The sequence below is a fragment of the Chenopodium album genome, chromosome 17 (genome assembly GCF_948465745.1).
Source record: "Chenopodium album chromosome 17, dcCheAlbu1.1, whole genome shotgun sequence".
Lineage (NCBI taxonomy): Eukaryota > Viridiplantae > Streptophyta > Magnoliopsida > Caryophyllales > Amaranthaceae > Chenopodium > Chenopodium album.
This window is the reverse complement of record NC_137850.1, coordinates 43,258,537-43,273,978: the sequence shown is the minus strand read 5'-3', so window position 1 is coordinate 43,273,978 and position 15,442 is coordinate 43,258,537. Positions and strand designations below refer to the sequence as shown.

General features: G+C 37.0%; 2 protein-coding genes across 2 annotated transcripts; both read left to right on the top strand.

Moving 5' to 3' along the window:
• Positions 1-107: 107 nt before the first annotated feature.
• Positions 108-10,454, top strand: LOC145589792 (presequence protease 1, chloroplastic/mitochondrial-like). The gene is made up of 19 exons (XM_081646478.1): positions 108-633; positions 712-895; positions 1,770-1,944; positions 2,026-2,158; positions 2,309-2,379; positions 4,370-4,453; positions 4,549-4,639; positions 4,750-5,270; positions 5,394-5,558; positions 5,670-5,888; positions 5,990-6,117; positions 6,286-6,475; positions 7,792-7,875; positions 7,975-8,072; positions 8,223-8,484; positions 8,606-8,768; positions 8,856-9,036; positions 9,648-9,719; positions 10,012-10,454. Exons 1-19 carry the CDS (start codon positions 351-353, stop codon positions 10,151-10,153), a joined length of 3,246 nt encoding a protein of 1,081 aa, XP_081502604.1. The 5' UTR covers positions 108-350; the 3' UTR covers positions 10,154-10,454.
• A 522-nt stretch (positions 10,455-10,976) lies between these two features.
• LOC145589073 (uncharacterized) lies at positions 10,977-11,815 on the top strand. Its single transcript, XM_081645641.1, has 2 exons — positions 10,977-11,339; positions 11,390-11,815. The coding sequence occupies exons 1-2, from the start codon at positions 10,977-10,979 to the stop codon at positions 11,813-11,815; spliced, it is 789 nt and encodes a 262-aa protein (XP_081501767.1).
• Positions 11,816-15,442: the final 3,627 nt, after the last annotated feature.

Below are 15,442 nucleotides of genomic sequence, written 5' to 3'. Positions count from 1 at the left end.
ATAAAAACAAGAAAGCAAAAAAAATGGGAAAAGAAAATCTTAAATTCTCACAAATATTAGGAGCCAAAAAACGTGGTCTCCAAATATCCACAACACCACAAACAGCTTCAGACCTCCAAACCAAGCAAATCATCAATCAAAAAACTCAAAAACCAAATTTACAACTCTTTTATATTCAATAAAAAAATATACTCGTACATAGTATTATTATCATCTACCATAATTTGTTTCACTGGTTTTCTTGCAGAAAACTCCTCCCTCCCCAAAAAAAAATAAAACTAAAATAAATTCATTTCATTTCATAAAAACATAAAATTGTGGCTTCATTATCACAACCTCAGTCTCTACCAATGGAGAGAGCAATGCTACTCCGTTCTCTCTCCTCTTCAACACCAACTCGCCTCTTCACCGCCGCCACTCGCCGCCTCCTAACTCGCCGGAACTTCCATAGCCAAAACCCTAACTCCTCCAAACCAGTCTCTCTCCTCCGCCACCACTCCATTCTCCGCCCTATCTCCTCCTTATCTCTTCCTCTCCCTCCGCCGCCGTCGCCGTTCTCCGGCGGCCGTCGCAATACTTTCTCGACTCTCTCTCCTTCAGCTGTCGCGACTTCCGACTCCGCCGCTACTTCAGGTTTGTAATGATTGAATTGTTTTCAGTAACTAATTGATTGATTATATGATTGATTGGTGGTTGTTTTTGGTGGTGTAGAGTCTGGAAAGCATGATTTTGAGTTTGCAGAGAAGCTTGGGTTTGAGAAGGTTGCGGAGCAGTTTATCGATGAGTGTAAATCGAAAGCTGTGTTGTTTAAGCATAAGAAAACTGGTGCTCAGGTTATGTCGGTTTCGAATGATGATGAGAATAAGGTTTTTGGAATCGTTTTTCGAACTCCTCCGTAAGTTGAAAACTTCTCCATATTTGTCTTATAATTATCAATTTAGCTTTATGCAATGCCGAGTATATGTTTAGGGGCGTAGCTTGTGTATTTACTATTGTTATTGGCTTACTTTGTGTTGTGTCTGTTACATTGCTGGTCAAGATAATGGTGTTTGATACTTCGATGTTTAATAGGTTTTTGACATCCGCATTTTAGCTACGTATTTTAACATTTGAATTTTATGATGAATTATACTCGCAATTTTATATCTAGAGTTGAGGAGCGAAGTTTAGCATTTATAAGCTGGAGTTGTATTTTTCGATATGAGCTTGATTGGTTTACAGTATTCTTCTACCCTGCTGTTATGGTAATAAGAGATTATGGCGAAATATTGAGTGGGGAACCTGAAATCTATCAAGAAGTACTCTAGATTATTACGCGATGAATATAGATGGCAAACCTGTACAAGGTTGGGGATTTTCTGGATTTCTAAATTCTAACATAATTTGAAAGTCCAGATAAAGGTTAGAAAACGATCCCTCGGAAATTAGGAGAGGACCCTAGGCTTTGAATGTATGTCCTTGTTAGCTTTGGCTGATTCCTGTTGCTGACTACTGTAATAAAAATCAACTTAAGCTGCTTCATGCCCAATTATCAAGGATAGTATTCTGGTGCTATTTAGCTTAATTATGATGTCAATTATTCAAGTGGTCCTTGAAACTTTCTACTTTTTTGGCTTGTTGAAATTGTTTCCTCTCATTGCTGCAGCCTACTTGGGTATGCTATTGTATTAACGTCAACCCTTGGCTGCAATAAAAGTCAACTTAATCTGGGGTACTTATTGCAGTTATCTTGTCCCAGTCTCCTTATAATTTTTTGTCTGTTATTGCAGGAGTGATTCGACTGGGATTCCTCACATATTAGAACATAGTGTGTTGTGTGGTTCCAGAAAGTATCCTCTGAAAGAACCTTTTGTTGAACTTTTGAAAGGGAGCTTGAATACCTTTTTGAATGCTTTTACATATCCTGATAGGACTTGCTATCCTGTTGCATCTACTAATACCAAGGTTTGTGCTTTTCCTGAAATTATTTTTGATGTCATCCTTAGACTCATGTGTTTAATTCATATTGAATTGCTTGTTAAACAGGACTTCTATAATCTGGTAGATGTTTACTTGGATGCGGTGTTCTTTCCCAAATGTGTGGAGGACAAATGGACTTTCCAACAAGAAGGCTGGCATTACGAGCTTAATGATCCTTCAGAACCAATATCTTATAAAGGTTTCAGCTGTTTATTTGTTTATATCACTTTTGATGCCAATAATTTTATGAAAAATCCATAATCCATGCCATGGTGTTGGTGATGTCATGAATAATGCCTTTTGACTTCTAATTCTCTTTATGTTGATTAATTTAAAATGCATGTTTCAGGTGTTGTCTTTAATGAGATGAAGGGTGTTTATTCCCAGCCAGATAATGTTTTAGGTCGCACTGCTCAACAGGCATGTCTTTCACCGATTTTACTTTCCCCAATTACATTTAGCTACCTTGTTATTACAAAAGAAAAAGTTGGTTTCCTTGATTTTTGAGGTGTCTTATGAATTATGAGTAGTAATATTGACTTCACATGGTGAACTGTTTTGCTTCTATGCGTCCATGCCAAATAAGATTTGGTATTGTCTGCATTATATTTTGACTCTAAGATGCCCATTAATTAAACAAGATAGAATGCTTGACTCTAACTTGTTTTTTTTTTTTTTTTTTTCCTTTTATCAGAAATTTTAGATTTTTAACACCAGAAAAAAAAACCCCGATAATGGTTTTTAACACCAGAAACCCCCCCCCCCTCGATAGTGGTTTTTAACACCAAAAAAAAAAAATAAAAAAAAAAATTTAACACCAATAAAATTTCAAAAATTTGATTTTACAACCACTTAACAGATTCCGTCCAAGCATTTGTTAAGTAGGGTCTACACTGCCACGTGTCGCTTTTTTGTTTGGTAAAAAAAAAAAAAAAAGCCTAACACTACCCAGCGGCCAGCCACCCCGCGCCACCACCGCCTCCCTGTTTTCCGCCCTTACCCAGCACAACCGCCGACCCGCACCTCATCACCGACACACCTCTCCCCCGACCTAACCCAGCCCCACCAAAACCCTAAATCCTAAAAGGCCAGTTATGGCCGAAATTGGCCGGTTTTGTGGTTGAGTGGACTAAACCGGCCGATTTTGGTCATAACTAGCCGTTTTCGTGGCCATTTTAGAATTTAGGGTTTCGGTTAGGACGGTTTATGGGTGCGGAATGGGAGGGGGATGGGCTCCAGTGTCGGGGGGGTGTTGGAAGGGGACGGGTTTCGCTTGTCGGGGCAGTGGAGGTGGGTGGGTTTCGGTGCCGACTGGTTGAAGCTACGAGTGTGGGGTGGGGATGTGGTGGTGGGGTTGTTGGTTGGCTGTAGGATTGTTAAGTTTTTTTTTGTTTTTTGTTTTTTTACCAAACAAAAAGCGACACGTGGCAGTGTGGACCCCACTTAATGGATTCTTGGACAAAATATGTTAGGGCGTGTTCTCTTTAGATTATTTTCGGTTCACTTCGGTTCTTAATTTCCTTCTCTCATAAAATATTTAGTTCAGCTAGTTCAGTCATAAAAATTTCCTTCTCTCAGCCAGTTCAGTCAATCATAACAGACCTTAAGTGGTGGTAAAATCATATTTCAGAAAATTTTTTTGGTGTTAATTTTTTTTTTTGGGGTGTTAAAACAATTTTCGGGTTTGCTTCTGGTGTTAAAATCTAAAATTTCCTTTTTTTTCGCTTAATAATTATGTTAGTTGTGCTGAGCTATTGACCCATTTAATATGTTCAACTACGTAATATACATATAAAGTGATTCAACAATAAGTGACTTTTCTTGTTCATTTTTTTTGTTATGCTATTGTACTAATGACAATCGCTGTTTAGTTTCACCCCCTACCCATTATTGTTTTTACTATAGGATAAACACACTTAATAAGTTTTAAAGGTGTGGTCTGGCATTTGAAAAAACAAAAATTGAAAGAAAGATACTGAAACTAGTGACATTCTTAGGGAAAGAAAGGTAATCATTCATTGATATTTGTGGTTGTAAGGGTATTTGAGGAACAGACTAGATGTTTATGAACCCAAAAGAGAATTGTGAAATATAATTTGTGATATCTTTACAAAGCTAGTGTGAAATATATATAGGGACAAAGGATTATATTGATACTTTGAAAAGCTAATTATAAAACATTGTACTTCCTCTGTTCCCATATTTTGCCCAGGTTAATTTTTGGTTTGCCCCTAACTTCTATACCATGCTTTCTCTTTGGTATTGTTTAAGTAATATTTTGGGAAAATTTTCTTTTGTTGATGCGGATTTTAAGGACTGGTTGTTGTATAGCAATGCCTAAAGTATATTATTATTGCTTTAAAAAGACATCTTTGTCAAAGAATGCTTATTTGGTGTCAATGACTTTTAGGCACTCTTTCCAGACAACACCTATGGTGTAGATAGTGGTGGGGACCCAAATGTTATTCCCAAGCTCACGTTTGAGAAATTTAAGGTATGTGACATTCAAATGTTTTGCTGGTTCTTTTCAGAGCAGCCCTGTCATGAGCTTAATTTGATGCATTTTGCTAATGTGATACATATGAACAGGAATTTCACCAAAGATTTTACCACCCTAGCAATGCAAGGATATGGTTTTATGGAGATGATGATCCAAATGAGCGTCTTCGCCTCTTGAGTGGTATGTCATTGCAGTCAGTGTTGAGCTTTATTTCTGATGGAGCCCTTTGTCGTCCATCAGTTCCACTTAATTTGTTTATCTGACATTCGTCTGGTGAATGTTCATTGCAGAATATCTAGATAAGTTTGATGAGAGCTCAGCTCCCAATGACTCACAAATTCAACCGCAAAAACTATTCTCAGAACCTGTCAGGATTACAGAGAAATATCCTGCTGGTGATGGTGAGGATTTGAAGAAAAAGCACATGGTTTGTCTTAATTGGTTGCTGTCTGAAAAGCCTCTAGATTTGGAGACCGAGCTTGCAATTGCGTTTTTGGATCACCTTTTGTTGGGAACACCAGCCTCTCCTTTAAGGAAAATCTTGCTGGAGAGTGGCCTTGGAGAAGCTATCATTGGAGGTGGCATTGATGATGATCTTTTGCAGCCTCAGTTTAGTATTGGATTGAAGGGTGTTCAAGAGGAGGACATTCAAAAAGTAGAAGAACTAGTGGTAACAACTCTTAAAAATCTGGTGGAAGAAGGTTTCAATTCAGATGCTATAGAGGCGTCCATGAATACTATTGAGTTCTCTCTAAGGGAAAATAACACTGGCTCCTTCCCACGTGGACTATCCTTAATGCTTCGGTCTATTGTAAGACATATGTCTCTATTCTGAAATTTTTTAAATTATGACTGCCCCTAACCGTCTGAAAATAAATTGTGTGTTAATATTTATGACTCACTATTATAACTTCCATTTTTTTGGTTGGTGTAGGGAAAATGGATTTATGATATGGATCCCTTTGAGCCATTGAGGTGGGAGAAACCACTGATGAAGCTTAAGGAAAGAGTAGCAGCAGAAGGCTCTAAAGCTGTATTCTCTCCCTTAATTGGAAAGTATATTCTGAAAAACCCTCACCGTGTAACAGTTGAAATGCAGGTGAGTATTGCAATTTACATCTCCTTTATTCTGAATTTATAACACAAATCAATAAATCATAAACAGGTTGCTCTATCAGCTTTCATATGATTCTAACACTGTTGCTGCCAGCCTGATCCAGAGAAGGCTGCTCATGATGAGGCTGTTGAACAAGAATCTTTGGAGAAGCTCAAGGCAAGTATGACAGAGGAAGATCTAGCAGAATTGGTTCGTGCTACTCAAGAGTTGCGCTTAAAGCAGGAAACTCCAGATCCACCTGAAGCTTTGCGGAGTGTTCCATGTCTATCTTTGCATGACATCCCGAAAAAACCCATTCATATCCCCACTGAGGTTGGACTCCCTTTTTTCATTTATAGTGTGTCTGGGGGGGGGGGGTAATTTTCTGTCAATTGTTTTATTTGAAAATCTTTTCTAAGTGTTTTCTCTTGCAGATTGGGAATATCAATGGTGTGACGGTTCTGCAGCATGACTTATTCACAAACGATGTCATTTACAGTGAAGTTGTATTTGATATGAGTACCCTGAAACATGAGCTTCTCCAATATATACCTTTATTTTGGTAAGATTGCTTACATAGTGAAAACTTGTTAATCATGGTGAACTTGTTTGCTGTCTCTTCTTTTTGAATTCTTTGTTCAACTTAAATTTTAATTAATGATGCATTCCATTTGCACATGATTTTTTTTTCTTCGGTTCCGAGCTTTAATTCTTTCCAAACTCTATGCAGTCAATCGTTGTTGGAGATGGGTACCAAAGACATGGATTTTGTGCAACTTAATCAATTAATTGGAAGGAGAACTGGAGGAATATCTGTTTACCCTTTTTCATCATCTGTAAGGGATAGTAAGGACCCATGTGCTAAGCTGATTGTCAGAGGGAAAGCAATGGCTGAACGCGCTGAAGACCTTTTTAATCTGGTACGCTACACTTTTATGAACCCTAGTCACCCAGAACCCAGAACCGGAGGGGCAAATCCTTAAATTAGCTCCATAAATTACAAAGTATCCCAGTTTCTTTAATATTCACTGACTGTTAAACACTCCCTCTTTTTGAATGTTTGCAACAGTGTGACTGTCATGCTTGCCAATGCATAAGTTTGACTGATCAAATATGTACTTTTAAATCAGTAAAACTTATCAAAAAATTGGCATTTGAAAAAATATATATTTAAAAAAATTGGCCATGTAAGGAGACCAAGTGACGCTCCGGTAAGGAGGCTTGAAGAATTGCAAAGTATTGGGATTGCGAGAGGTAGGGGAAGAAGAAAACTTGGAAGAGGGTGACTGAGAGTGACATGAGTGCTTTGGGGATAGAGGAACATATGGTGTTGGATAGGGTGGTGTGGAGGGAGAAAATTCACGTCAATTATGTGTTATGATTACATATATATATTTTAAATTTATCTTACTTTTTTTTTTTTTGGTTTGATCCCTTTAGTGTTTCATGAACTGTACTGAATACTGATTTCCTTTACCAAACTTTTTAACCACTCTTTTAAAACTTTCTTGAATTCTATTCTTGGTTCTCTATCAACATTCCCTTCATTTTTCTCACTTTTCTCATCTTTTCAAACTCTTTTAAACTGATTTTCTTATTATGTCCCTTTCTTTATATCGTACGGTTCCTTATGATGATTCATGTTAACCAGTCCCAAATCATTTTGGGACTAAGGCTTTGTTGTTGTCGTTTGACTAAGCCGACCCCACTTATGAGATTAAGGCTTTGATTGATTGACAATGTTTGCACTTTTGACTATTCACATACTACTCTGTAATTGTATCTACATATTGTGTCTCATACTTAAGGAAAAGCATAGTCAAGTGGGTCTTGTTAGACTCATCTTGATATATACTATCACAATGTCATCAATTTATTATGGTAATTGTCATGTAATTAACGATAGAGTATTTTAATTAAATTTTGCTTTAGGAAATGTAATCCCCCCCCCCCCCCCCCCCCCCCCCCCCATGTTGCAATATTCAAAAGAATGAAGGATTACAAACAATATTTAATTTTTATATATTAGTAAAAATGTAAGGTCAGCGCTAATGTATAGTATACTCTGGTGGTTATTCAGTTATTGAGAAAAACATGTGCATTCCCTTCTAACCACAAACGCCACTGAATCTCCATGAAAAAAATACACCACAACATTAACTTCTCCTTTGCCAATCCAAGCCAACTGTTGCCTTTGTTCCAAACTTTTACTAATTTGGTTTCTTGTATATTCTAGATGAATCTTGTCCTTCAGGAGGTTCAGTTCAATGATCAACAGCGCTTCAAGCAATTTGTTTCTCAGAGTAAAGCAAGAATGGAGGTATCTATTACTGCAATTCATTTTTAAGACTTTGTTGATAAACTGGTCATGAAGCAATAGCTTTTGTACTTATACCATAGCCAAAAAACTTGTCTTCAGAATCGACTGAGGGGCAGTGGTCATGGGATCGCAGCTGCAAGGATAGATGCAAAGTTGAATGCTGCTGGTTGGATTTCTGAGCAAATGGGTGGTGTCAGGTGAGACCATGCCTTCTTTCACATCAGTATTGTAATTATTCAACTGTACATTTTATCCTCCTCTGCAAAATTAATACTGTAAATTGGATTGCAGCTTACAACAAATTTATGTTTTGATATGAAAGTAATCTTTTTGTGGTGTGCCTCTAGTTACCTTGAGTTCCTGAGAGGCCTGGAAGAGAAAGTTGATAAGGATTGGGAAGGAATTTCTCTCTCTCTGGAAGAGATTCGCAAAACTTTACTTACAAAGAAGCATTGCTTGGTCAATTTGACTGCTGATGGGAAAAATATTACAAACTCAGAAAAGTATATTGGCAAATTTCTCGACTCACTTCCAGACTTCTCCTCTGAACCAAATAAGTGGAATACTCAACTCTCTTCTCATAATGAAGCCATTGTGATACCCACTCAAGTAATTTCCATTGTTTTTATTTTTTATTTTATTTTTAACCCATCATTTATGAGCTAGTACATATATTTTTGGTTTTATGTTTTATTGCAAGTGATGAATGATTCCTTTTGATCCTCCTTAGGTCAATTATGTTGGAAAAGCTGCGAATGTATATGGAGATGGTTATAAGCTCAATGGAAGTGCCTATGTCATTTCGAAATATATCAGTAATACATGGCTGTGGGACCGTGTACGAGTGAGTGGCGGTGCTTATGGAGGCTTTTGTGACTTTGATACTCATTCAGGTGACTAGTATATCCTGTGAGCTTGAGTAATATCTATAAGTTGTAAGTTCTTGCTGTTTTCACTTCTTACATCTGTCATGTTTCCAGGGGTTTTCACATATTTGTCCTATCGAGATCCAAATTTGTTAAAAACACTTGAAGTTTATGATGGAACGGGTGATTTCCTCCGTGGGTTGGAATTAGATAATGAAGCTCTCGCCAAGGCAATTATTGGGACCATTGGTGATGTTGACTCATATCAACTACCTGATGCCAAAGGTTATAGCAGGTAATGTGCAATTCTTGTTATGGAGAGGTAGATGGTTCCTTGTTTATCGAGATGAGTTTGCATGCTCTTTTTTTTTTTTTGACGTATATTTAACTGTAAAATGAGGAGGCCAGTTGCCAGTACCATGGCTGCGCTTGAAGTCTAGATAAGTCAGTTCGAAGTTAAATGCCTCTTAGAAGCTCCTTGCTCCAAAAAACTAATATTCTTGTTTTGAACATGAAAAGAGGGGGATAAAAGGAAACAGAAGTTATCTAGTTGGAACACACAGATGTATTCTTGAGGAATACAAATATACTCTAAACTACTGGCTCCATATCTTCTTCATTTATTTACTTTTTTCTTTCTTCTTCTGGTTTTTATGGCTCCTTAAAATTTATTGTGGCATCTATGCCGATTATGGGGCAGTTTGGGGATAGTTTTACTTGTTGTCACTGCTTAATTTGTCACTTGAAGAGTATGAAGTCAAATATTAGTTTTTTGTTTGGTAAGTTGTAATTCTGGTAGACTTTGAGAAAAATAATTTTAGGTATGGCTTATTTTTTGTGAGATGCTTTATCTTATTAAAAGGGATTCAGTAATCAATACTGATTAGTTTCCAATTACTTTTCCAGTATGTTACGGCACTTGTTGGGAGTCACAGAAGAAGAACGAGAAAAAAGACGTGAGGAGATACTTTCAACGAGGTAATATTGGATATGCTACTAACATTCTATACAAATTTTTAATTAGTAGAAGACTGCTTTCATCTACTGCGGATTGCAGAATGGGGTTCAAGATGCATATGGCGCTACCCTTGAATATCAAAACCAGCAGAAAAGCTTTTTCAATCACTTTGCTGTAGAAATAATCACATTGACGCAAATACTATTTAGTTGTGCTAGACTTTCCCTGAACTCTTTTCGTTGCAGTTGATGGGGTAGGTCCTAATCTCTACAGTGATGGTGGAATCTTATGAAAGTTATTTATGTTGTGCAGTGTAAAGGACTTCAAGGAATTTGCAGATGCAGTTGATGTAGTCAAAGATAAAGGAGTTGTGGTTGCAGTGGCATCTCCGGAAGATGTTGAAGCTGCAAAGAAGCTAAAGCCTGACTTCTTACAAGTGAAGAAAGTGCTTTAAGGTATTGCTGGTGTTCATGGAGTTCAAAATAGACTGGAAGCAGTTGACAAGATCGCAACTAGTTCTTATGCCTTGATTTTTCGTTTGGGATTAAATTATTTTTATAGCTACAAAGTACAAATCCCATGATAGTTGATCATAGAATAGCAATTTTCTTGATTAGTCTATATGAACACAGTGTTTAGAGTATTCCAGATGTTGATGTGAGTCTCAATTATTGTACAGCTACACAGTTCACCTCGCTTCGTTGTTACACGTGCAGAGGGAAAAACTATTAATAAAGAACATTTTTGTCATGAAAGTTTTTGGGTTCCTTTTGGTAACTTGATTATTGATGCAGCTCTATTTATTTGACATTTGAAATGTGCCAATTTACACATTTGTGTTTAGATGATTGAGAATATGTCCTGGAATTGGACTGCTAAGTGGAATGTAAGCTATATCAGTGAGGGGCTTTTGATCTGTGTACGATTGCATTTATATGTGCAACCGCGCAATGCCAATGCTATTTAGAGGTGCCAAATCTGGATAGTTAACTGGTTTGAACTTGGGTTGGAAGTTGGATTACACCAAGTATGTCTCTCATTTTGTCCAACCGCGCTTCAATCAAACAATCATTGTAAACTTGGTGTTTTTGATTTATATATATTTTTTTAAAATTTCGATTTTTATTATTGATGAATGCATGATGGAGTTAAAGATGTTATAACTCATAAAAATATAAAATGTTACTTATTCAAAGTAACAGTTTGCTGTGAGAGAAGGTCTTGCTACTCGTAAAAATCTCCACAATAGAGGTGTGTGTGTTGATGTAATATGTGCTATGTGTGGAGAGGCAAATGAAAGTATTCTTCATATGCTCGCTCAGTGTACTGAAGCTAAGCAAGTATGGCGTCTGTCCCCACTCCGGTTGGATGTGGATGGTTTTAATGGGGAAAATTTCAGAGATTGGTGCAGCCAGGTGCGTGTGAAGTATAAAGATGCTCAGTGGTGGGACATTTTCTGGTCCATTGCTTGGGGTCTGTGGCTTCGAAGGAATGCGTGGTCTTTTGAGAACAAAAGAAAAATTGCAGGGGATATTATCTCTAAGGCCGTGGGTCTGGTGGCTGAATTTGAGAAGGCAAATGAAGTAAGCAATGTCGAGGGCCAAAGTACAAAACTCCCTGCTGTGTGGAGCAGCCCTGAGGTAGGCTTGATAAAAGTAACTCTGATGCTGCTATTTTCTCTGATAATCAGCTTGGTTTGGGAGGGGTACTGAGAGATTGTGAGGGGGATGTTGTGGTGTCTACATGTGTAATGGTAAAGGGGTCAGGAGAGGTGGATGTGGCTGAGGGTATGGCGATGAGACATGCTCTAACCATCTCCCTGGAAGCTGGATTCAGAAATTTATGTCTTGAAACTGATTGCTTGAAGCTGCACAATTCTTTGGTGAAAGGCATAGTGAACCCGACTGCTTTTGGGGCAATTGTGAGGGACATTTTGGCTTTGTCTCGCCAATGTTCTTCCTGCACTTTCTCCTTTGTGAAGAGAGATGGAAACAAGGTAGCTCATAGCCTAGCAAAGTTGAGTAGTAGTTATGAGGGTCTTCGAGTTTGGCTTGAAGATATTCCTAATGCTTTGTATGAACTTGTTGAGGCTGATTTATTGCCTCCTACTGCCTAATAATTTTGCTGAATGTTTCCCGTCAAAAAAAAAAAAAAAAAAAGTAACAGTTTTTTTGTTAAAGAGCAAACCAACAAATAACTAAATAATCAAAAGTTTTTGTGTGCCCCGGGTGTACAATAATATTATTGTACATCCAAATCTCACACGTGCCACAACTCCCACAAGCAATCAACTCATTCATGAAAACAACAACAACAATCACAGTCCCCAATATTTTTCTTTCTCATGTTTCTTCAACGAACCAAACAAAAGAATATTGCAACCAAATTCAACCTCAAACCACAAAAAAAAAGATAGTTGTATCTGTATAGAATTTCAATTCCACTAATCGTAATTTTCAGCCTGCAATTGATTGACCTGTCGATGATCAAATTACGAACCCTAAATTACTCGATTGCAATACTTGCTTTCAAATTTTATTGATTAACAATTCCAGTTATTTTTCCGGTCATATTTCCGAACCTTCAATTCAAATCATGGCGTGAAATTAATATATTTAACTCTCAAATCATAACTGAAGCTACATGATGGAAACGACTACAGCTAGTATTTGGTAATGTCAGAATTATCTAGTGTCCTGTTGTTATTGTATTTGTATTCATTTATCGCAATTCTCGCTAATATTTATGGTGAATTGGTGATGCTTCTGATTATTTTGTGATGTTGTCTTTCACTTATAGCTTCAACGTCGCTCAAGGTACTATGCAATTTTATTGATACTGAGTATATTCATAGCCCTCTGTAAAATTGTTGTTGGTGCTTAATGCTTATGTATTATCATGGTACTATGCAATTTTATTGAATATAAGAGTATATTCATAGCCCTCTGTAAATATGCCATTTGTTAATTGGAAGAGAAAATCATTATATACTACCTCCGTCAACGAAAGGGAAAATGTCCAATCATTACAAATAATATGTAACGGAAGTAGTACAAAAAATAATTTTTTATTATGTTGTTTACAAGCCTATTAGTTCAATTGGTCGAGCACTCTATGCTTCTACGCACAGTGGATGTAGGTTCGAGTCCTACGTAGGCTATTTGTTGTACCATAGTATTAACTTATGAAATATAGTGATTCTAACTAGAGACAAAAGTGACCCTAACTAAGGGCAAAAGTGATCCTAATTGAGGACAAAAGTGACACAAATTGGGGATAAAGGTGACTCTAACTGAGGGCAAAAGTGATCCTAAGTGGGACAAAAGTGACCCTAACTAAGGGCAAAAGTGATCCTAATTGAGGACAAAAGTGACACAAATTGGGGATAAAGGTGACTCTAACTGAGGGCAAAAGTGATCCTAAGTGGGACAAAAGTGACCCTGAGCGAGAGAAAAAGTGACCCTAACCAAGTGCAAAAGTGACCCTAACTGGGACAAAAGTGACCTTGAGCAAGGCAAAAAGTGACCTTAATTGAGGGCAAAAGTGACCCTAATTCGAGACAAAAGTGACCCTAAGCAAGAATAAAAGTGACCCTAACCAGTGCAAAAATAACCATATACCGAGACAAAAGTAAAATGACTCTCACCGAGGACAAACGTGACCCTAATCGAGACAAAAGTGACCTTACTCAAGTGAAAAAGTACCCCTAACCAAGGGCAAATGTGACCCTAATCAAGGGCAAAAGTGACCCTAATTAAGGGCAAAAGTGACCCTAACGAAGGAAATAAGTGACCCTAACTCAGTACAAAAGTGACTTTAATTAAAGTGAGCGCTATGCCCATTAGAAATTATAACGACAACTGTTGGTACACCAACAATGGTGATAAACGACACATACCAATACACAAGTATTATGTAGGCTATGCGGGGCTTGAACCCACACCATGTACCCTATTGTACATTGCTCTACCAATTGAGCTAATAGCCTTGAATAAAACACTTTCATATTTAATAGATGCTCCACCAGTCACCACAATCCACCCACCAATGTCAATATAAAACACAAATGCATTGCTTCTAAAACTTGATTTGATCATTTTGAAATAAAAGGCAAAAGTGATCCTAATCAAAGGTAAAAGTGACCCTAACCAAGTAAAAAAATGACCCTTTCTCGAGAGAAAAAATAACCTTACTCGAAAGAAAAAGTGACCCCAAATGAGTACAAAAGTGACTTTAATTTAAAAGTTACCCCAACGAAAAGGGTTATGCTCAGTAATTAGAAGATACTTATAATAACCAACAATGGTGACACACAAAATAAACCAATAAACAAGTGTCATGTAGGCTATTCGGGGCTTGAACCCACACCATATACATTGTTGTACATACAATTCACACAGAAATTGACCATACTAGCCCATGGAGAGTATATCTTCATCAACAACAAGAATTTACTCACTTTGATATTCTCAGATTAATTAACCTCTAAATCATCAATGAAATGACTCAAGCACTTAATTAACATAGTTGTTCTTATATTGAACATTGTCAAATTAACTGCTCCAAGTCCTTAAATTGATCTCTTGATTAAGAGTTCTGATTCAATTTATTGTTGAATTGTAGGTCAAATTTCAGCAAATACATGCATCATTATCATATGACAGTACCAAATTTCCCTGTGGATAGTCACACTAGATTAGCGTTGTGCAATTGCAATTCCATCAAATCGAAATTTACAACACACCCTATAGAACTCATCGTAAGATGTTCAGAGTGTGATTTCCTAACCATTATTTGATCCCAAGCCTCTAAATATTGGACAAAAATCAACAAAATTGTAGCACATTAACGGTAAATTGACAATGAACAACAAATTAGCACGAATCATGAATAAAACTTAAAATTCAAACTAAAAACGCAATAAATATAAATATCAAGAAATATCCAAAAATAATAAAAAAAACAAAAATCGACAATATCAAGCAAGAAAAATACCTAAAAATGAAGCGCAAAAAAAAAAAAAAAACATACTAGCATTTTGATCGGCTTCACTAGCAGGTGTATTTTTACCCGATTTCTTTATTGATTTGCTCGAAGTTCTTGAACTGCTGGAAAAACAACAACAAAAAAAAAGCAATAATCTGAAGAAAATTGCATAAAATTGAAATTTCAAAGATCAAAACAGGAGAAAATGATCAGAATCGAAAACAATAACATAATTGAAATTGAAAATAATGGGACCTTTGAGTGCAGAGGAGAGAGAAAGTGAAGAGGAGAAAAAGTGAAAGTCATAATAGGAAATACTGGAGTGTAGAAGAGAGAGAAAGTACAAAAGTAAAACATTACACCAAATATGTTCACACGTGTAAGATTCAGTTTTTGGAAAGAATAGTGCGCCACACGTTAATGTTATTGTAAACCGGCTTTTAATAAACATTTGTGCTAAATAATAACACAAATATTTAAAAACATCCGGTTTACACTAATTAGTGTAAATCAGGCTGAAACACTCACCGCCAAACCACCACTCCCTTAGCTTCTCCCAAGAATCCGGCGTCCCATCTATCTTGTCGAGTTTGAAGTCCGGGATTACAACAACTCCGAATGCCTCGACCCCAATTGCATATACAGTATACCTTATTGTCGGTATCTATCATTTCACCTCATCTACTTTGATGGTGGCAAACATGGCAGTGGCGGAGGTGGTGATGACTATGGCGGCAGAGGTGACGATGACGACAAC

What these genes read in the sequence shown, in the direction of transcription:
- LOC145589073 (XM_081645641.1), top strand. Translation starts at nt 10,977, where the DNA reads ATGTGTGGAGAGGCAAATGAAAGTATTCTTCATATGCTCGCTCAGTGT. An exon ending in CTGTGTGGAGCAGCCCTGAG is followed by an intron (nt 11,340 to 11,389) that starts GTAGGCTTGATA and finishes TCTGATAATCAG; the next exon opens with CTTGGTTTGGGAGGGGTACT.
- LOC145589792 (XM_081646478.1), top strand. Translation starts at nt 351, where the DNA reads ATGGAGAGAGCAATGCTACTCCGTTCTCTCTCCTCTTCAACACCAACT. An exon ending in CTGAAGACCTTTTTAATCTG is followed by an intron (nt 6,476 to 7,791) that starts GTACGCTACACT and finishes TGTATATTCTAG; the next exon opens with ATGAATCTTGTCCTTCAGGA. An exon ending in GAGGAGATACTTTCAACGAG is followed by an intron (nt 9,720 to 10,011) that starts GTAATATTGGAT and finishes TATGTTGTGCAG; the next exon opens with TGTAAAGGACTTCAAGGAAT.